This window comes from Lepidochelys kempii, chromosome 1, assembly GCF_965140265.1.
Source record: "Lepidochelys kempii isolate rLepKem1 chromosome 1, rLepKem1.hap2, whole genome shotgun sequence".
Taxonomy (NCBI): Eukaryota; Metazoa; Chordata; order Testudines; family Cheloniidae; genus Lepidochelys; species Lepidochelys kempii.
Window position 1 is genome coordinate 39,563,496 of NC_133256.1, and position 23,171 is coordinate 39,586,666.

At 41.3% G+C, this 23,171-nt stretch overlaps 1 protein-coding gene across 6 annotated transcripts in view; it reads right to left on the bottom strand.

Moving 5' to 3' along the window:
• Positions 1–23,171, bottom strand: part of XPO4 (exportin 4) — a 126,870-nt gene that overhangs the window by 94,471 nt on the left and 9,228 nt on the right. The window contains exon 2 of one of the 6 annotated variants that reach the window (XM_073339801.1): positions 19,720–19,793. The exons of 3 other annotated variants lie outside the window; for them this stretch is intronic. In XM_073339801.1, the coding sequence (XP_073195902.1) occupies positions 19,720–19,793 (74 nt within the window). Of the gene's footprint in view, positions 1–14,705; positions 14,809–19,719; positions 19,794–23,171 lie in introns of those variants that run through there. 2 more of the 6 variants (XM_073339791.1, XM_073339784.1) reach the window with 2 other exon arrangements.

Genomic DNA, 23,171 nt, shown 5'->3' on the forward strand with positions numbered 1-23,171 from the left:
GAATATAGGCTGTCTTATGTCTGAGATTTTGCCACTTTATTTGACTGCTGTTAACTTTTTTTGGATGGAGAAACTGGAACTGCTTAAGATATTAACAGCAGCACAGGAATCACAATCTGACAGATGACATAGGTCTACACCCGTGAATAAATATTATTTACATGAGGGTTGCAGGATAGTGGCCACTAATTTTTTCTTCACAATTTGTTCAACTTTTCAAAAAAGTTTTACACAGTTGAAATTCAACAACAAAAACAATGAATAAATCAATGAGATGACATGTGAAACTGCCAAGGCTGCAAACACTTTGACAGACTTGTAACTAACAGACTAACTTTTTAAACTATGAGCCTGGACATGTAATCAGAAAGAAAACACTGTCATCCCACCTTTATATCCCAGAGTTTCTAGAAAAATGATTTCTTCCTTCTCAGTTATATCCAACTACCACTGGTGGGAAAAATCTGAATGGAGGGCAGGAACAGATGGGGTACAAATTTTTGAGGGAAAACACCAGCAGAGCAGAGTAGCATATGTTGGAAGATTTAAATTTTATACAGGCTTGTAGAAACCTAATATCTTCACACTTCTTCTGAGACAATCCTTGGCGGCTGCTGCTGGGACTGTTCAGGGATTTGAATAGATGAGAAAAGAAGGAAAAGAGAAGAAACCATCTTTTCTTTCCTCCCCGATTTGCCAACTTCCATTAACAGATCACAAGTACTCCTGCTGGAGATGTCCTATGGAGGAGCATAAGTAGAGAATAATGAAAAATGCCAATTATGACGAGCAGCAAAAACACCATAAGAATCTTGTGACAAGACACAGAATATGCAGACAGAAACGTCTGTGTCCCTGTCAAGATTCCTTCCCCACTCTGAACTCTCGGGTACAGATGTGGGGACCTGCATGAAAGATCCCCTAAGCTTATTCTTACCAGCTTAGGTTAAAAGCTGCCACCACCAAAGTGTTACACAAAGAACAGGGGAAGTGCCCACTTGGAAACATCTCCCTCCCAAAATATCTCCCCAAGCACTACACCCCCTTTCCTGGGGAAGGTTTGATAAAAATCCTCACCAATTTGCATAGGTGAACACAGACCCAAACCCTTGGATCTTAAGAACAATGAAAAAAGCAATCAGGTTCTTAAAAGAAGAATTTTAATTAAAGAAAAAGTAAAAGAATCACCTCTGTAAAATCAGGATGGTAAATACCTTACAGGGTAATCAGATTCAAAACAGAGAATCCCTCTTGGCAAAACCTTAAGTTAAAAAAGGCACAAAAACAGGAATATACATTCTATTCAGCACAACTTATTTTATCAGCCATTTAAACAAAACAGAATCTAATGCGTATCTAATTAGATTGCTTACAAATTCTTTACAGGAATTCTGACCTGCATTCCTGCTCTGGTCCCAGCAAAAGCATCACACAGACAGAGAGGATCCTTTGTTTCCCTCCCCCCCAGCTTTGAAAGTACCTTGTCTCCTCATTGGTCATTTTGGTCAGGTGCCAGCAAGGTTATCTTAGCTTCTTAACCCTTTACAAGTGAAAGGGTTTTTCCTCTGGCCAGGAGGGATTTAAAGGTGTTTACCCTCCCCTTTATATTTATGACAGTCCCCCTACTCCATCAAAAAACAAAGAAACTTCAAAACAAGAAAACTTCTTCACATTAGGACAGGGATAGTACTGGAGTTTTTTAGCAGTTGATCAGCCTCATAAGACAGAGGAAATTCTGATAATCAGAGTCATAGGACTGGAAGGGACCTCGAGAGGTCATAGTCCAGTCCCCTGCCCTCAAGGCACCTCAAGATATAGCATGTATTTTTTAGGCAGTACAAGTTGGCTTAGATTTTCATAGTAAACCTGAATATGTATGGAAAATTACTACAGATGCTAACCAATGGAATATTGTGGCTACTCTACCTGACTTCATTTGACGCAAAGTCAATTTTTATATTCAAGCAAATAACCTGCACATGACCCTCACTGTCCTCTACAACACCAAAGACATTTCAAAAGAAAGACCATGAGGTTACTGAAAGTAGACCAGGTGAGAAGGAAAAGTGAGGGACCTACTCAGATGGAAGATCTGCTTGATTAGCCTACCACTAGATCCATTTAACAGACTTTCATGTTATCCTACCTTTGGCACAAAAACAAAATCAAATCAATAACAAAGCATCTCCCCAAAAAGTAGGCAATGTAAGACTATAACAATGTTACAACAAAAAGCCCAAGTTTAAAAATTACATTATGGAGTCACTGGTTGCAGCTCCATAGAAAAGTCTGTGTTTTATCACATTTGCACTTAAATGTGATTTTAAAAAACCCACCACACACAAGGCACAGAGATAGTAACTTTTACATTGAAATAGATTTGGCCTGGCTTCCAAATTGCTGATGGCACTACAGCTAAAGTTAACGACTCAATCATAATTAGTACATGGCCTAACACCAGAAATAACTCCTACTAACCAAAAAGCTACTTTAAGGCAATGCTAAGTTCCATATTTTTTAACGGAAGTATTATGATTTAAGATGATTACTATTCTTAGTGCTTCATCACATCCAGGTTGTGTATGCGCTCATTAACACACCCGGCCATGTTGCTGCTTCTTTACAAATATATGGTGAGACTTATCTATAATATATATGAATAGATAGGATATGTGTCACCTCAGACTGCTATTGTCTACTCCCCTCAAACTGAACAAGGCCAGTTCTTGCATAAAAGATCAAGCAAAAAACAGTTCTGCAGGAAGCTATGTTAGCAGTTCAGCAAATAGCATTTTTCCCTAATCTGTGCCCCAACATGGAACTAAGGGCACTCTGCTGTTCGAAGTGTTTCCAGTCAGGAAATTTATTTATTTATTTGCAGTAGTAAAAGTGCTAGCCTGGGTGTCATATGCAAACTTCAATCTGAATAATTGGATTGTGCCTATCTACATTTCTCCTAAAGTTTTAATCAAAGAGAATATTCTTCAACTCCTGTCCTAAACTTGAGAAGACTTGTTTTGTATTGGCCAACAGCTGCTGTGTTCCATTAGTTAGAGAAATGATTTGTGCAGATAGAAAATAAATCTGCAGATCACTTTGGAAACTCTGAAATGAAAGTTATATCAAACATATTGCTTTACAACTATTAACCGATGAGTCTTATTCTGCAGTTACCACACAAATCACATAAATGACACATGCCTCAGCTCATACCTATTTTATTGTATTAGTAGGTCGCTAGTTTCTCTTGGCTAGCAAAGTCTCTCTTTTTAGTAGTTTACCTATACAATGATTAGTAGATTTATAGATTTTAAGGTCAGACGGGACTATCGGATCATATATGACGACCAAATATTTCACTCTGACTAAAGCACATCTACCAGAACGACATCTAGTTTTTATTTGAAGAGTTTAAGAGCTAGAGAATCCACTTCATTTGGCATTTATTCCTCACTATTAAAAATCTGTGCCTTATTTCTCACTTGAATTTGTCTGGCTTTAACTTCCAGCCATTCTGATTTTCATTGGTTGGTAACCATTAACACATGTTGAGTTGCAACTAAGTATAGCATTTACAATAAATGTGGTGCTTCTTTTTGCTAACCCAGAAGACAGACTATATCTATATATATTTATTTAAGCAATTATATAGTTTAATTTACATTTATTCAGATTCTTAATTTTTACATTTTTATGATGTTAGAAAATGGCAGATGGTGCATTTCTTATTTACTAGATGATTAATTTGTTTCTTGTGATTTGTGTCAAGTTCTATTTGGATGAAAATTCAGAATTACAAATGCACAAACAGCATTTTAATTATTGTAATTAAATAAAATAACCTTAGATATGCTAGGTACATAAAAAAGTTATAAAAACATACTTTGTTTTTGAACATACTTTAAAATTGATTTATTAAACAAAGGAAGTATTATATGTAATTAATAAATTGAACTAGTTGTTTCTGGTCACCATGTCCTTCAAGATTTTAAACCTAGTAGATCTCAGCCTCTCAACCTGGTTTTTATTCATAGGTTGCAAGAAGAAAACAAGCTTTCCTGCTTTTTCAGGCTCCCAATTGGTTTCTTAACTTTGAATAAACTAGTCATTGAACTGAACTAACTAGCTGAATTGAAAAGAAAATATCTTTTCTCTGTCCCCACAGAAGAGGCTTCTCCTGTCAAAAGCTGGTTTAGCACTTCATCAAACTCTAGTTCCAGATGCATAGCCATTGACTTCATTTTCTTTAAAAAATGGCAGCAAACGTATTAACATTAATCTTATTCTTACTCTTCCCCTTATCCCATCAAATGGGGTAGAGCTGTCATGCATCATCCACCGTCTTCATCTCTCTGAGGTGGCACTAAGGTCCACCTGCTTACCATCTTCTTTGATGCAATCCATCCATTGCTTTCTTGGCTTTCCTTGGAGGTCACTTTTCTACCACCCTCTCCTGCCATGCCATCCTCACCAGGTCCCCTTCATCCATCCTCTGCATGTGTCCAAACCAGCAAATTGATAGATTGTCAGCCACATCACAGACACTGACTTTCATCCTAATAGATTCTGAAATGAAAGTAACTCCTCTTGTAGCATGAAGACATCTCATCTCAAACATCAGTAGGTACTGAACCTACCATTTCTTTATCATCCATATTTCTGCACCTTACAGCACTGCAGAGCTCCCCACTAGTCTATAAAGTTGGGCTTTAAGTCTCAGTGGCTTACACTGGTCATACACAACCCATGAAATGATTATTCTACACTCTTGCAGCACTCCCCTATCTGTACTGTATCATGTTCCAGCTCACCATCTTCCATGACTCAGCCGTCAAGGTACTTGAACTGGTCAGACTGGTTTAGTCTCACTCCATTAATCTCTACATCCAATTTCCCTCTGGCACCTCTACTGACCCAGAAGACTTCAGTCTTAGTCATGCACATTTTCATCCCATGGCAGCTTAGCTGGTCATACCACTGGTTTACTATTTCCTCTTGGTCTTCTTCTGAGGATGTTCTTATTGCTGTGTCATCTGCACATAGCAGCTTATCTTTTCTTCTTGGGATCTTCCTGCTGACATAGTCCATCAATATGATAAACAGCAGTGGATTTAGGGCCAACCCCTGGCGCAGTTCAACATTCACTTCAAAGGGACTTGAGATTTCAAAACATATTTGGATCACTGTATTAGGTGATCTATATACAGCATTCATCATAGTTAATACATCAAACAGTCCACATTTCCTCAGCAGTGGTGTGAGCATACTTCTGTCCACTTTATCATATACCTTTCCCACGACGATAGAAGCCCAGAAGCTATTCTATTGGTACTCTAGGCATTTCCCTATCCCTTGCTGAAGTACAAACATGGCACCTGTGGTTCTTTGGCCTTGCTTAATGCCAAACTGTTCTTGTTCAATTCTTTGTTCACTAGGACCTCAAATTCTTACCAGTCACTGCTTTCCGGGCTCCAGTCTTCCATTCTGTAGGTATGGTCTGCATTATTTGTTTCTAGATGTATGATCTTGCATCTGGGTCTATTAAAACTCATTTGTTTGAATGGGCCCAGCATACCAAGTGATCCAGATCATATATCTGCCCTGTCACCCAATATTACTGTCACCATCAACCTTTGTGTTTCACCACAAAGTTCATCAGCAATAATTTAATATTTTCTTCAAGATCATTGAAAAAACATTGAACAGGCCTAGAACCAACCCCTGCAGAATCCCACTAACACCATCCCTATTCAGTAATGACTACAGCATCTCTCCCACTCCTCCCATTCTTACCAGGACTAGTAAGAGGAACTGTGCCACAGTCCAAGCCCCAGAAGCTCCCCCATCCCCAAGCACCAACATATGGGGTAGTAGTCCTATCAGCAATCCCCAATAAATGGCCTTATCACCCCTTTAGAGGCATCAGTCCAGAAGCACATGGAGCAGAGAAGAGAGTAAACCCAACAGCCCTATTCTCCCCACAACTAGCGTACTGATCAGCACGAAGAGCTGCTTCAGGGCATTGTGCCCCCAATGACTACATCAGCACCACCACATGGGGCACCTGATCCATTGACAAGCTCCCAAGAATGGCATAAAAAGGATCCCAGCTCTCGGAAGATACAAGTCCAGCACTGGAAGTAGCCTATGGAGTGCATCTTTATAGCACCAGCAACAAGATGACATAATCAGGACAAGTCTTTACTGAACTTCAGACTTGGGCTGTACATCTTCACTTGGCTATGGGACTAGGTAGTGCAAAGAGAAGGGGAAGTTCTCTTTTAGGAAATAAAAAGAAGAAGCTGGAATGACATTTCAGTTGCCAAAGTCACACTGGGGCCTAATAAGAATATAGGAAATCCCACACTAGATCAGACCCATGGTCATTCTACTCTGGTGTCCTCACACCCATAGTGGAGAGTACCAAATACTCCAGGGGGAGATCAATAAGACCTATAGAAGACAGTTACAAAATAACATGCTCATAAGGAAAGTGTCTTCCTAACCACAAGTAACAGCTTATGCCCTGAAATGTGAGGATATAAATTTTTCTTATAAACATTTCCCCTAGCTATTTTTAAAGAATCCGTAAACTCAGGGGTTGGACGCTATGACTGGAGAATTGCTAATATAGTACCTATTTTTAAGAAAGGAAAAAAAGTGATTCAGGAAACTACAGGTCCTTTAGTTTGACCTCAGTTGTATGCAAGGACATCTTGGAACAAATAACTAGTTAAGGATATAGAGGTAAATGGTAACTGGGATAAAATACAACATGGTTTTACAAAAGTTAGATCATACCAGACCAACCCGATCTCTTTCCTTGAGAAGGTAACCAATTATCTAGACAAAGCAAATGCAGTAGATCTCATCTACCTGGATTTCAGTAATGCATTTGATACAGTTCCAGATGGAAAACTAGTTAAATTGGAGAACCTGGGGATTATAATAAGAGTCAAAAAGGTGAGTAAGGAACTGTTTAAAGGGAGACAACAGGTCATACTGAAAGGTGAACTGTCAGGCTGGAGGGAGATTACTAGCGGATTTCTTCAAGGATCATAGAATCATAGAATATCAGGGTTGGAAGGGACCCCAGAAGGTCATCTAGTCCAACCCCCTGCTCAAAGCAGGACCAATTCCCAGTTAAATCATCCCAGCCAGGGCTTTGTCAAGCCTGACCTTAAAAACCTCTAAGGAAGGAGATTCTACCACCTCCCTAGGTAACGCATTCCAGTGTTTCACCACCCTCTTAGTGAAAAAGTTTTTCCTAATATCCAATCTAAACCTCCCCCACTGCAACTTGAGACCATTACTCCTCGTTCTGTCATCTGCTACCATTGAGTCTTGGGACCAATCTTATTTAATATTTTCATTAATGAACTTGGCACAAAAAGTGGGAGCGTGCTAATAAAATTAGCAGATTACACAAAATTGGGAGGTATTGCCAATAAAGAGAAGGAATGGAATATCACACAAGAAATCTGGATGACCTTGAAACTGGAGTAATAGAAATATGATCAAATTTAATAGTGCAAAGTCATGCATTTAGAGATTAACAACAAGAATTGTTGCTATAAAATAGGGATGTATCAGTTGGAAGTGACAGAGGAGGAGAAAGACCTGGGTGTATTGGTCGGTCACAGGATGACTATGAACCACCAATGTGATGAAGCCATGCAAAAGGCGAATGCAATCTGAGGATGTATTTCCAGCAGAGATGGGGAAGTGTTACTACCATTATGAAAAGGCATTAGTGAGACCTCACCTGGAATACTGCGTGCAATTTTCGTCTCCTGTGTTTAAGAAAGATCAATTCCAACTGCAACAGGTCTAGAGAAGGGCTACTAGGATGGTCAGAAGAATGAAGAACCTACCTTAAGAGAGGAGACTTAAGGAGCTTGACTTGTTTAGCGTAACCAAATGAAGGCTGAGGGGAGATATGATTGCTCTCTATAAATACATTAGAGGGTTAAACACTAGGGAGGTAGAGGAGTTATTTAAGTTAAGAGCCAACGTTGGCACAAGAACAAACAGGTATAAACTGGCCATCAACAAGTTAGGTTTGAAATTAGATAAAGATTTCTAGCCATCAGAGGAGTGAAGTTCTGGAATAGCCTCCCCACAGAAGCAGTGAAGGCAAAAAACCTAACTTGTTTCAAGTCCGAGCTTCATAAGTTGACAGAGGGGATGGTGGGACGAACTTGCCTACAAGGACATATGGCCTACTAAATGCAACTGCTATTAGCAAATATCTCCAGCAGCTAAAGATGGGATGCTAGATGGGGAGGGCTCTGAGTTACTATAGCGAATTCTTTCTTAAGTGTCTGGCTGGTATCTATTGCCCACATGCTCAGAGTCTAACAGACAGCCATATTTGGGGTCAGGAAGGAATTTCCCCCAAGGTCAGATTGGCAGAGACCATGGGGTTTTTTCCTCTTCCACAGCAGCATGGGGCACAGGACATTTGCTGGTTTGAACCAGAATAAATGGTGGATTCTCTAACTTGAAGTCTTTACATCATGGTTTGAGGACTTCAATAATTCAGACAAAGATTATGGATCTAGTACAAGAGTGGATGGGTGAAGTTCTATGGCCTGCAATGTGTAGGAGGTCAGACTAGATGACAACAATGGTCCCTTCTGGCCTTAAGTCTATGAGTAGGGCCTTACCAAATTCATGGTCCATTTTGGTCAATTTCATGGTCATAGGATTTTAAAAATTGTAAATTTCATGATTTCAGCTATTTAAATCTGAAATTTCATGGTGTTGTAAGTGTAGGGGTCCTGACCCAAAAAGGAGTTGTGGGAGGGTCGCAAGGTTATTGTATTGGGTCGGGGGGTGTTGTGGTACTGCTACCCTTACTTCTGCGCTGCTGTCTGCAGAGCTGGGCCATGAGTCAGCAGCTGCCACTGTTTGGCCACCCAGCTCTGAAGGCAGCAGTGCAGAAGTATGGTACTGTCACCCTTACTTCTGTGCTGCTGCTGGCTGGGCACTGCCTTCAGAGCTGCTCTCCCAGCCAACAGACGCTGCTCTCCCGCCACCCAGCTTTGAAGTCAGCACAGAATTAAGGATAGCAATACCGTGACCCTCCCTACAATAACCCCGCAACTCCCTTTTGGGTCAGGACCCCCAGTTTGAGAAACACTGGTCTCCCCCATGAAATCTGTACAGTATAGGGTAAAAGCACACAAAAGATTAGCTTTCGCGGGGGGGGCGGGGGGGCCAGCAGCAGGTTTCACAGTCTGTGATGCATTTTTCATGGCCAAGAATTTGGTAGGGCCCTATCTATCTGTTTACAAGAATGAAACTTAAAACAGGGAAAGGGTTAAATAAAAATGGACAAGGGCTGGATAACCTGAAATCAGCAGTCAAGTGGGCACAAGTTAAAAATCTAAAAAGGCCAATAGGTCAAACATAGAGCACTCAAGAGCAGAAAAAGAATGTTTTTAAAAGGAGGGCAAGATTTTTTTGAACACCCAAACCTGCATATGTAGTCCCACACGCTCACAAATAAATAGCCTAAGCACATCTTCTACCCCATCCATATGCTGCCTGAACAGACAAGTAACTCTGGGACAGAAATTTGTTTTCTTAGATATCTGAAGTGCCCAACACACTTTTGGACTATTTATATTAAACAAAAACAATACAAGCCTCTTGTGTTTTTACATGAATTTCAGCTCCCTTATTACCTCCATCTGTCACTGGGTGTACAGTTGACCAGTTACATACAGCAGTATCTCAAAATTTATAGCATCTAATATTTTTTCCATTACATATTTTAATAATCACTTGATTTTCTATTAAAGCATGTTTTAGTTAACCAGTTTATAGCATTATCTCAGAGCTGCATGTTTTTGTAAAAAACATCTGGCATAACAGTAAACAGGCACCAGATGTATTGTTTTCACTCTTTGTAGAAAGATTTACTATACTAGCTCTAAGGGTTGTATATTTTCACGCCCCTTATGTAATGCAAGAATACAGCTAATCATGGCTGAATTTAATTATTTAAGAAATGTCTCTTTCTATAATTACTAGAAGGGAACTCTAAAAATTAGTTGGCTACACAGCAGAATAATTAAGCATTCTTCCAGACCTTACTATTTTTAAAAAGAATGACACAGATGGTGCATTGCAGTGCTTTAGACTGGTACTCACAGTCTTTCCACCTACAGAAAATGTCTCATATGAACAGTGTAGCCTAAACACAGTACTGAGGGTGGGCAAATATGCCTACCAGAGGACTTTCTTTAAAGAAACTGATCAAATTGCTCCCACCTGCTATTATTCAAGTCAGAAGGAACCATCTTGCCAAAGGCAATGTTTATGCCTGCAAGTGAAGTGAATTGCAAACTTGTCAAGAATAGAAATAAAAAAAATCCTTGAGATCTCTAACGAAAGTGTGATTTAATTAAATTTACTCTCCAAACTGATCCTGCTTAAATATTGGGAAAAGCTTTGCCTCTCCTCGCTGTCAAGTCAAACAACGCAGTTATTCCCAGAGTTTTGTGGACCACTAGTGGTTTGCAGAGACAGTTGATCACATGGTAGGGGTTCTTCTGCCTCAATACCATAGCCTTCAAAATGGTATCTAGACACTGCTATGAAGAGGAGCCTGGAGCCTGTAACAGGTAAAAAACAAGGCAAAGCTAGCCAAGCTGAATCAGCATGTCCATAAGACAATTTCAATTTGAGCTGAAGTCTAAGATTTGAGCAAAGGCTGTACATTAGATCTGCAAAAGACAATAAGGGGACCTAAGATTTTCTAAAAGTATAAAGGACTTTCATTTTCTGAGTCTTCCAAAATGAATTATGATACAATCTATTTAAGCTTCCCATTGCCAAGCATTTTTCAATTTATATTTGGAACCCATGCATGACTGTCAGAGGAACTACCTCCTACATATTTACTATCTCATCTCTTGCCATCATGATGATTCTAAACTTTAAACAAAATCTGCCTTCTTCACCTTCTGATTTTACTAGAGTAGTCTTTTAATTAAGTCCTTTGCAAGTTGAAATATGTGCTAAATTTTATAATGAACAGCAGTTTGCTTTCATTCTTTTTATATAATATTTTCAATACATATAAAAGCAACATACACCTGCACCTCCTTCCTATGCCACTTTTTAGCACTGAGGTGTTTCTCACCACCTTTGCCACATTCACTCACTTCTTATTCCAATACGTTTTCTCTCTTCCCAAATCCATTGCAACCTCTACCTCCTTTCCTGGTTGTGCTTTTAAAGAAAGCGATAGGAGGGTTTTCAGGACGCTGCATCCTCAAAGTCCTAAATCACAGAAACTGTTGCTTTGGTTAAGCATTGGAGCTGACCAGAAGAAGTCAGTTCCATTTCATGGTAGGCAGTGACTTTTGAGGTTTCAAAATTTATTTTCATTCTGCACTGGAACAAAATCAAAATCTTCCTAATGTTTTTGCAAAAACAGAATTGTGCCAAAATATCTGGTTTTTGACTGAAACCTGAGCTTTCTGATTCAGGCACACAGGCAGGTGAGTTTGCATGTCTATCTATCCAGTTAGGACACTGGTCTGGGATACGAGACACCCAGGTTCATGTCCCTGCTCTGCCTGATTCAACTCTACATTAGATGCAGAAGAAAAATCCAGCTTTTAAACCATCTTAATTTAAATGAAACAAGCACAGAAACAGTTTCCTTACCTTGTCAAATCTTTTTGTAAAAAATTTTCCCTTTTTTTAGTAGTTTACATTTAACACAGTACTGTACTGTGATTTGCTTTTTTGTCTCTCTGCTGCTGCCCGATTGCTTACTTCCAGTTCCAAATGTGGTGGGCGGTTCACGAGACAGTTCGTAACTCTGGTGTTCGTATCTCTGAGGTTCCACAGTATATTTATTAGCACAGAAGAAGGGTACCAAGTTTAGCACTAAAATAATACATACTGCCACAGGATCACCAGTGTAGCTACTCTGACCTTTACTGTCAGTCTCCTCACATTCCCTAATTTTATGAATCTCTGATTTACTGTCCAGTGTATAATATTGCTTGGCAAGTGTCCACAGAGCAGAACAAGCTAAAACTGCATCAGTTTCTTTAGATACTTCTTTTGCCAGCCTCTCAGCAAGTACTATTAGAACACAAGCAGTCCAGATTCCATCCACTCCATGGAAGACTACTGCAAGAGAATTTGGAAAAAAAGCAGTATTCCCACAAGAATTAAATACTTCCCCATATTCACTACTTTAACCTGTCAGTGTTGAACCAGATTCAGACAGCCCACACACAGCGTACACCACTGCAGATGTACATACATAGCTACAGCTTTTGTGTCAAAATACAACATGTTGCGGGCCTAAGATTCAAGTGACGCATTCAGTGTAGGTTTAGAATTTTTATTAAAAATGTTTTTATAAAGTTACAGCCAGCAAACTTTTCAATAATTTCTAGAGATTCCAATGGAAACTTTAAAAAGTCGAATTGACAACCCCTGCAACTGAAACACTGCTCTATACTGCTAGTATGAGAATCTGAAAGTAAAGCTGACTAGTTAGTTTTGTATTTCCCCTCAACTTGGACAATGAAATAGTAAAAAACATAAACAGTGAAAAGTAAATTATATGATAAGGGTTTATCCACACAGTAATTCAGGAATTTACTTAACTCCACGTGTAGACAAGCCCTTAGACGCTTTAAATTCACACCAAACTTTTGTCCCCAATATTATTCCGCATCAGATATGTTTCAAGATTCTGCTTCACATCTTTGAACCCTAGAGCATAGGTATTTGAGGGGCCACCTCTTTCTCCAGACCCAGCACAGGAGCTGCATTAGACAGGAAAGGTAAAGCTGACTGAACCCAGATTCAAACACACCCAAGGTAAGGCATTTTCCGTAAGGGGCCCTTAGCTATGAAATTCATTACTGAAGGGGTTTTCAATTTTTTGTACTGTATATCTCAAATAAAAGCAATCTCAGGTACCATCTTCCTTCCTATTCATGACCTGCAACTACTTACTTGTTAACCCAATATTAGAAAACATATTTAACATCTTTTAGCTGTCTTACTATGATTCAACAACCGGAAACAAGATGACACCTTGTGACCAGCTAGCTCTCCAGGGCAAGTTCTCTGCACATCACCAGTGGCTCATGGATCACAGTTTGAGAACCACCAACTGTACACTCTTTTGGTAAGGCACAGCCTCTTCATTATGTGCACGTTCAGTGTCTAGCACAATCCAGCCAAGATCCCCAACTAGAGCCTCTATACCCTACAGCAATACAAATAAGCAATAATAATAATTGCAAGACCCAGAACAGGCAGAGCTTCTGTCTTGCAACTTTTAGAGTGTGATGCAACATTCTTATCCTTCTAAACCTTCCTCTAATAAAACGGATGCCAAAATGGTTCCAGGTTCTGAGATAAACAGCACCAAGATTCAATTCCTTCTAAGTAAGCAATTTAATCTTGGAATAAGGGTGAGGTGGGGTAAAGCCTTCACTCTCTTTCTGTATATGCTTTACCAGCACCCATGCAACTCCACCAGTGAAAGCACTAGTATAGTTAGGGCACAGGGGTTAGAAGACACAAAGTTAAATAACACCTGTCCCTCCTCTCATCCTGTCTGTATTACTGATTCACCTGTAGCTACCATCACTAGAGTTGCATTAGTACTAAACTAATGGGGGGGGGGGGAACTTAGTGTACATGCACTCTGTAGTGGTCAGTTTGTGGATAGGTAGAAGATAGATGTTGATAGGTTAGACTTGAGGTTATCTGTGGAAAGATTAATTTTCCTGACCTCTGTATTAGTTGTCTTAGAACTCCTGTGTACTGGTAATGTAATCCATCCCATGTGAATCAACGGGAGACTTCCAATTTCTGTCTAGGTACTTCATTCACCTGCAAGGACCACAAGCAGCCCCATAGGCTAGTTTGGGCACCCTTGCTGTAAGTCTTTGAGAGATTATGGAAGTTATTTTTAATGGTGCTTTTCTGTCTAAAATAAAGTTATCACCACACAAAGTTAGGACAGATATATATTTAAGGTAGCAGTTCTGCAATTACCATAATGTACAAACATGGCTTAATGCAAAAATTAAGTTAAGGCAGAGATTGAGAGTCTGTTCTGCCTAATCTGTTTACTAGACTTACAGCATGTACAACACCGCCAGCTCTCTCTCTCCTACTGCAGGACACATTCTCTACTTTTGCTGCACTTACATGAACAAAAAAGGTAAGTAATGAGCTTGTAATGTGCGTTCTTTTCTTTCTAGTCTATGACTTCAAGGATGCCCAAAATTATAGCACTGCTATAATTGCTGCACTAAATTCTACAGAGGTTACCTCATCATCCCATGAAGTCTGTTTTAGGGTATGTTTATACTACCTGCCAGACCGGAGGGCAGCGATCGATCCAGCGGGGGTTGATTTATCGCGTCTAGTCTAGACACGATAAATCAACCCCCGAGTGCTCTCCTGTCGACTCCTGTATTCCACCGCCACGAGAGGCACAGGCAGAGTCGACGGGGGAGCAGCAGTCACAGCGGTGAGTAGGTCTAAGTACGTTGAAGGTCTAAGTACGTTGAATTCAACTACGTTATTCACGGAGCTGAAGTTGCTTAACTTAGACTGATCTCCCCCCATTGTAGACCAGGCCTCGGAAAGCAAGCTTTTTGCAGGTGATGTGTGTGGGAGGTTGCAGGGGTAAAATTCATCACCTTAGCCTGAAGGCAAGGTATAGGAGTCTAAGGGTTGGAATAGCAGCCACAGTTCTGCAGAGCCATTTGCAAAACCAATGTATGATGGTCAGGGTTGAGGGGCAGGAGACAGCTGATCTATAAAAAGAAAAAAGTTTTAAATGCAAAAGTTGTATGTATACAATCATATCCATCTCCAAACCACTCTGTATGTCACTTATCTTCTTAAATTTTAAGCTCTACAGGGTAGGAACATGTCTGTTTGTGCAGTATCTAGCTCTGGGTATTGCTGCAACATAAATTTAAATAGTGAGGGCCACTAGATTCATGTCATTGTGGATTCAATGCACCTCTCCCCTGACTTCCTCTAAACCAACCTTTGTAGGGCCAGTGCAGACACACGCATAGTGTGCACATGGTGTAGAGACCTGAACCTTTCACTTCAGGGTGAATTTCAATCAAGACCACGACTGCCAGCATATTTAATATAAATTTTTAAATATGCTCTCCAGAGAGAAGCCTGATATACAATGTCTCAAGCTGGAAGTATTTGTTTACCAAATTATGGAGCAATAATAGGTGCTCCACAATTAAGGCTGAAGCTAACTTCCCGTTATAATCCCACTTTTCAACCCTTCCTCCACCAATCTTTCTGAAATTTCACAGACATCATTTCATCTCACAATAGAATTTAAGGAAGTTTGATAAAAGCCAGAAAAGGAGTTTTAAAGTTTGAAAAATCACCTGAAGTTCACTTTTTAAAGAGCTTTTTTTTTTACTCAGAATACGGTATATCCAAGATGACTTGGCCTAGAATGGCCAAGATTGTTTTGTTAGCCTTGCTGAAAAGTGCCCTTCAGAATTTTAGTGTATTAGTGGAAAAGTTACAAAGGGCATGGCTACACTTGCAGATGTAAAGCGCTTTGAGTTAAACCAGCCTTTGGAGAGCGCAGTAGGGAAAGCGCTGCAGTCTGTCCACACTGACAGCTTCAAGCACACTGGGGTGGCCACATTTGCGGCACTTGCACCGGCATTGGGAGCAGTGTATTGTGGGCAGCTATCCCAGCACGCAAATGACTGCAACATGCTTTTCAAATGTGGGGGATGGGGTGGAGTGTGTGTGTATGTGGGGGGAGAGAGAGTGGGTTTTTGGGGGGCTGAGAGCATGTCAGCATGCTGTCTTGTAAATTCAGACAGCAGCAGATTCCCCTCCCTCCGCCTCTCTCTCTCTCACACAGCATTCCACACTAATGGCTTGCTTTGTCTCGTAGCAGATAAGCAACCCGCTGTCAGAAAACGGAGCTTTCAAAGGGCATATCCTGCAGCAATTCAAAAACAATGACAAGAGTGGCCACTTGACTTAAAAAGAAAAGGAGTACTTGTGGCACCTTAGAGACTAAAATTTATTTGAGCATAAGCTTTCGTGAGCTACATCCGATGAAGTGAGCTGTAGCTCACGGAAGCTTATGCTCAAATAAATTTGTTAGTCTCTAAGGTGCCACAAGTACTCCTTTTCTTTTTGTGAATACAGACTAACACGGCTGCTACTCTGACACTTGACTTAAGGGGATTATGGGACATTTCCAGAGGCTGATCAGAGTGCAGTAATTCAACACCTTATTCACACTGGTGCTGCGGCGCTCCAGCAGGGGCGCAACAAACGTTATTTCACTCGCCAAGGTGGAGTACCAGCAGCGCTGTAGCCGCGAAGTCAGAGCGCTCTATGTGCCTTGCCAGTGTGGACGGGTAGTGAGCCAGTGTGCCCGGGGCTCCTTTATTGTGCTGTTCCTCGCAAGTGTAGCCAAGCCCAAAGACGCAAAAGAAAAATGTAAGACCAACCTGTGATGCACTACACTAAGCCCATGTCTACCCTAGGGGGACTGCAACAGCATAACCATGGTGCTGTAGCTATGCCAGCACAACCCTGTAGTGTAGACACAGCCTATAATGACAGAAGAGGGGCTTCTACCTCCCCAAGCAATGACAGCTTAATAATGGAAGAATTTATTCTGTTTACCCAGCTGTGTCTACACCAGGGTTAAGTTTGGCATAGCTACAGGACTCAAGGACACAGCTATACTGACCTGAATGTTAAGGGTAGACCAGGCCTGAGGTAGGCAAAGCAGCATGTAAACAAGGACTTGTGAAAGCATAGTCCAGGGAGCGCTTGGAGGAGGAAAAAAAATTAAGAAAAGTACATGTCCTGCCAAGGAACTCTATAGCATCAGGAGGCAAGGAAGTACTGGGAAACTGAAGAATTTTATACTGAGACATTCTGCATATTAAAAATTCTTCTCTCTCCAACCTGAAACAAATTTAAACTGTCTGCTACTTGCAGGGCTTTTTCTGGATGAGGCTTTTTCTGATTTTCTCAATCTTAGTCTAAGATGAAAAAATATTCTGTGCAGAATTGTGCGTATGGTAAAGTGGCAGGATGCAGCTCATTTTTGTTTTTCCTGTTTCTCTCCTTGTCTGTTACCGATGGTGACAGCCTGGGTCACATGCCTACAGAGTTGCTTTCATGTCTATAAACAGCTACATTTATTTTTAAATATTTATAAATTAAGTTGATCTCCTAAGGACTTAAGGCACTGAAGAGGGAAAAGAAAGTAAGTAGATGAAAAGGGTGCAGCTGACACAGTACGGAGCTGTGCTACTTGGTCTTGGAATAAAGGGTCCTGGAAAGGCAAAATAAGATGGAGGGGAAGGGAGGCTGGAAAGGCAGAGAGTCTTATTCAGGTTGAACTTTACTGCTTAAAAATTAAGAAAAAACTTTAAACACTTAAAACACATCTCTTCTGATTCATTCTGTTTCATAATCTATGTTCCTCATATCACATTCACATACAACTCCTCCCACCCCAAAACTCCACTTCTACACACTTCCCAAAACCTGGAGGAGAACCCAGATCAAACGATCTGTCAGAGCACAGTTTCTTTCCTGTGAACTTTTTAAATTGCCTTGGCATATACTTTTGATGCTCATTCAAAAATTCAGAAAATTAATCTTTAAATCAAGTTTGTGTGTGAAGACAAAGTGTTTCAACACCAAAAACAATATTACACTCTTCAAAAACTCTGCATCCCTTTAAAAAGCCCACTGCCATAAGAACCTTTGGTCATATTAAATCCCTACCCAATTCACAATGCCCACCCAAAATTTTACAAAAATATACACCAAGTCAAAACAGATGACATCCATTTCCTACCCAAGGAATCCATTTTCAATTATGACATCTTAAATTCTGCAGAAATTGATGGCTTCTCATCCTCCTGTCCTTGTAAAGCTCCCCCTCATCATTTGCAAGCAGACACTCGAAGCACAATTATAAAGTATGTCTGGTATCTGCAATAAGAACACAGACTTCCTCATTCATAGAATATCAGGGTTGAAAGGGATCTCAGGGACCTAGACCAACCCCCATGCAAAGCAGGACTAATTCCCAACTAAATCATCCCAGCCAGGGCTTTGTCAAGCCTGACCTTAAAAACCTCTAAGGAAGGAGATTCCACCACCTCCCTAGGTAACCCATTCCAGTGCTTCACCACCCTCCTAGTGAAAAAGTTTTTCCCAACATCCAACCTAAACCTTCCCTACTGCAACTTGAGACCATTACTCCTTGTTCTGTCACCTGGTACCACTGAGAAAAGTCTAGATCCACCCTCTTTGGAACCCCCCTTCAGATAGTTGAGGGCTACTGTCAAATCTCCCCTCACTCTTCTCTTCTGCAGACTAAACAATCCCAGTTCCCTCAGCCTCTCCTCATAACTCATGTGCTCCAGTCCCCTAATCATTTTTGTTGCCTTCCGCTGGACTCCTTCCAAATTTTTCCACATCCTTCTTGTAGTGTGGGGCCCAAAATGGGACACGGTACTCCACATGAGGCCTCACCAATGTCGAATAGAGAGGAATGATCATGTTCCTTGATCTGCTGGCAAAGCCCCTATTTATACAGCCCAAAATGCCATTAGCCTTCTTGGCAACTGTTGACTCATATCCAGGTTCTCGTCTACTGTAACCCCTAGGTCCTTTTCTGCAGAACTGCTGCCTGGCTGTTCGGTCCACAGTCTGTAGCAGTGCATGGGATTCTTCCGCCCTAAGTGCAGGACTCTGCACTTGTCCTTGTTGAACCTCATCAAATTTCTTTTGGCCCAATCCTCCAATTTGTCTAGGTCCCTCTGTATCCTATCCCTACCCTCCAGCGTATCTACCTCTCCTCCCAGTTTAGTGTCATCTGCAAACTTGCTGAGGGTGCAGTCCACACCATTCTCCAGATCATTAATGAAGATACTGAACAAAACCGGTCCCAGGACCGACCCTTGGGGCACTCCGCTTGATACCAGCTGCCAACTAGACATGGAACACCATTGATCACTATCCATTGAGCCCAACTATCTAGCCAGCTTTCTATCCACCTTATAGTCCATTCATCCAGCCCATACTTCTTTAACTTGCTGGCAAGAATACTGTGGGAGACCGTATCAAAAGCTTTGCTAAAGTCAAGGAACACCACATCCACTGCTTTCCCCTCATCCACAGATCCAGTTATCTCGTCATAGAAGGCAATTAGATCAGGCAGGGATGACTTGCCCTTGGTGAATCCATGCTGACTGTTCCTGATCACTTTCCTCTCCTCTAGAAGTGTTTCAGAATTGATTCCTTGAGGACTTCTTCCATTCATTTAATTTCCTTCATTCATTCAAAATCCTTTTTGGCCAGACAATGAAGTATTGACATCTGCTTGAAAGGAAGATGTCTATCTTACTTCCAGCCAGAGAAAATACAATATCAACAGAAAAAGAGCAGCATTTTGGATGAGGTACAGAAACACGTCCTACAAAGGAAACTAAAAAACACTCCAGCTATAGACTACTAAATTTCTAACTTTATCCAGTTTTAGGCCAAAATGGTGGCAGAATGAAAGGAAAAGGTTTGAAATGAAAGTGACCAATATTGTGCAACTGCAGAAACAATCTTCAATTTTATTACATTTTTATTCAGTTTAAAAAGAAAATACTACATTTTAACACTTACAGCTTTAAGATCAGATGTAGAAATATAGCTCTTTTACTGCTCATTCTCTCTGTCTCTGGATAATTAGTTCTTTGCTTTAAAAAAAAAACAACACACATTTTCATAAAATGAGCACTCCTGACGCCATTCTAAACTGCAATGACAGAGTTTATAAACCCCACTCTGGAAAGGAAGGAGTTAGAGAGCTGCTTTGGGCCCAGGCTGCACAGGCTGGATGAGAAGCTTAAAAAGGAGAACAGAATAGTTTAGTAGCAGGCAGGCAGTGGATCTACACTCCAAGATCCTGAGGAGTACCATAGGAGCTCTTGCTGCCTGAGGCCTGGCGACAGTGACCTAACTAAGGCCATGTCTACACTAGCAAGATTACAGCAGCACAGCTGTACCGATGCAGCTGTGCTACTGTAAGCTAACTTGAGTAGCCACTCTGTGCTGACGGGAGAGAGCTCTCCTGTTGACATAATAAAACCATCCCCAATGAGCAGTGGCACTATGCACTCTACCACTTATGCCAGCGAAACTTATGTCGCTCAGAGGTTGTTTTTCTCATACTGGGCGGACAGACTACTGCAGGGCAGAGCAGCTATAGGAAAGGGGGATGCCCAGAAGGAAGACAGCCTGCCACACCCCACCTAGCCAGTAGGCAGCATCAGTGGTGAGTATCCCCCTTCACATGTATCTAAATAAACTGCCTGATTTTTAAAAGTTTTGAACATTCAACAGCTCCCCTTGATGCAAGTTTCCAGCTGTTTATCATTCTAGGAAATCAGAACACTTATTTAGGTACTGAAATTAGGATTTAGACACCCACTTAAAAAAAAAATCTTGGCCAGTTTAATATTAAACTTCTTCACCAGACTTTTTTTTTTTTTTTTTTGGTACCCAGAGAAAATTGTTGTAATTTGAGCATTAGGATAGCTCCAAAATAGCAACTATTGTCTCCTCTCACTTCAACACATTCTCCCCGATGTACAATTCATTGTAGTCAAGTTACCAAACACCTGTTATTAATCCCACTTAAAACAGCCTAGCAAAATAAAGGCTTTATAATTAAGCCTCTCTATCTCCCTTGGGAAGAATTTGTTTGTTTGTAGACATAGTGAGCCATGAATCTTTAGCTGTTTATTCAGTCATCACAGTAAGAGCTGGACCAGTAGATTTTGTAGCTGGCTGATACATTTCCTTGACAATGATGCAAAGCTATTTTGTAATACAGGAAGCTACCAAAAGGGAACATGACAGAGCTTGAAGGAGAAGCAAAGAAGAGGCAGTCAAGGCTGACATTGGCAGAGCAGAAGGTGGGAGTCATTGGGGGATGTCTACTAAAAGTGAGGGAAAATGGAAGACCCACCAAATAAGACAGTGAAGAAATAACTTAAGAGGTAAGGAAAAAGTAATGAGTAAACAGTGCCATAAAAGCCAATAGATGACAGATTTAAAGACAAAGAACCATCACTCGCGTGAAAAGCCACCGAGAATGAGAATGGATTTGGCTAAGGCTATGTCTACATTACAGCCTATGTCAGCAAAACTTATGTCACTGGGGGGGGGGGGGAGGGGTGAATATTCCACACACCCCTCTGAGCTACATAAGTTACACTGACATAAGCGCTCACGTGCACAGTGCTATGTTGGCAGGAGAGCTTCTCCTTACAATGTAGCTTATGCTGCTTGCAGAGTTGTGGGTTTTTATTCCGACAGGAGAGCTCTTACTTGATTTCTCAAGGTACCTCATATTACAGGGATAATTCTGCCAACCCGCTCCAGCTAACTCCTCAGCTAATCAATACAGCTGCACCTAACACTGTGAGCATGCTGGAGTGCATGCTGACAAATACTGGAATTCAATCCTGTAGAACTCAAAAGAGTGACACATTTTTAGTCCTTACTTAACTCCACTTATTATAGATTAATAGATTTTTAAGACCCCAGAAGGTATCATTAGATGATCTCATCTGACCTCTTGCATAACACAGGCCAAAGAATTTAATCCAGTTACTTCTGTTCTGAGCCTAATAACGTATGTTTGACAAAAGCATACCTTTCAGAAAGGCATCCAGTCTTGATTTGAAGACTTCAAGGAATAGGGAGTCCACCACTTCCTTAGGTAGTTCAACCTTTGCACCACCCTTACTGAACCATTTCAAGCGGCTATTGCCATCTCTGCGGGGCAGAGTTAAGGTTGCATTACATGGTTAGCGTGTACCTTAACTTTGTAATTTCTGGGTTTCAGAGGCATAGGTTTAGTCATTCTTCACATTCTGGAAGGACATAGGCAGCACTGAGCAATCTTAACTCTGTGTTAAGTTTACTGGGTGTTAAATTATTTAAAAATATATACTAGAAAGAAATTCTCTCAGCATCCATACGTACTACAGCTCAGTTCTCCCCATCCACTGCTTCTGGCTCCTTGGCAACCACTACCCCAGGCACAAAAGATAGTGATTGCAGGTTGGTCCCTTTCCTGCCCCTGCATTAGCTCCTCATCTCTAGTCTGTATCTGTCCAGATCAGCTCAATGCTCCCTCCCCAACCCTCCAACCCACAGAAGGGAGGCATCAGTTGGTTTTGTCTCCCTGACATAGTACAGGCCAACAAACTGTCCCAAAGAGGGACTCAGGTAGATTGCACTGAGGGTGTATTTGTAGAGTGCTGAACTTCCACAGCTTCCAAAAGGAGCTTGACTGTGGTCCTAGACACCAAGCAGAAAGGCAGGCTGAGAACACTCATATGCACAGCAAACAAATCACCTAAGCCATAGGCGCTGGAGCACCCACAGAAAAAAAACAGTGGGTGCTCAACACCTACCAGCAGCCCCACTGATCAGCTCCTCCCCCTCCTCTCCAGCGCTTTCCAGCCGCCAGTGATCAACTATTCAGCTGTGTGCAGGAGGCGCTGGAGGAGAGGGAGAGGAGTGGGGGCAGAACAGAGCAGGAAGAGGCAGAGCGGAGGCAGAGTGAGGGCTGGGGAGGAAGTGGAACAGGGCAGGGCAGGAAGAGGCAGGGTGGGGGCTTGGGGGAAGGGGTGGAGTGCGGGCGGGGCCTGGGGCAGAGCGGGGGTCGAGCATGCCCCAGGAACTCAGTGCCTCTGACCTGAACAGAAGATTTGAACTCGTTGTGCTTGGACTCTAGGGACAGCAATTGTTCCCTTAAACCACTGAGTAAATTTCTCAGCGTGTGTCACTCCAAACAGCACACACACGCTTATTGTCTCTAAGAAGAGATACTAAAGCTTTTGTAACGCGATAGCTTTTGAAATATTTCTAAACTGTACTACCCAATAACTGATCGCAATGGCAGTCCATACTATAAATTTCACGAAGGACAGAGTCGTAGACTTCCCCTAGAAATACTGTTAGTAGTAAGAACCTTAAAATGTTTTGAACAGCTCCTGCTAAGTAGGGAATGTATCAGGAACCACTAGACAAAATGACTCAGTTTCTTGCTTTTCCTCAAT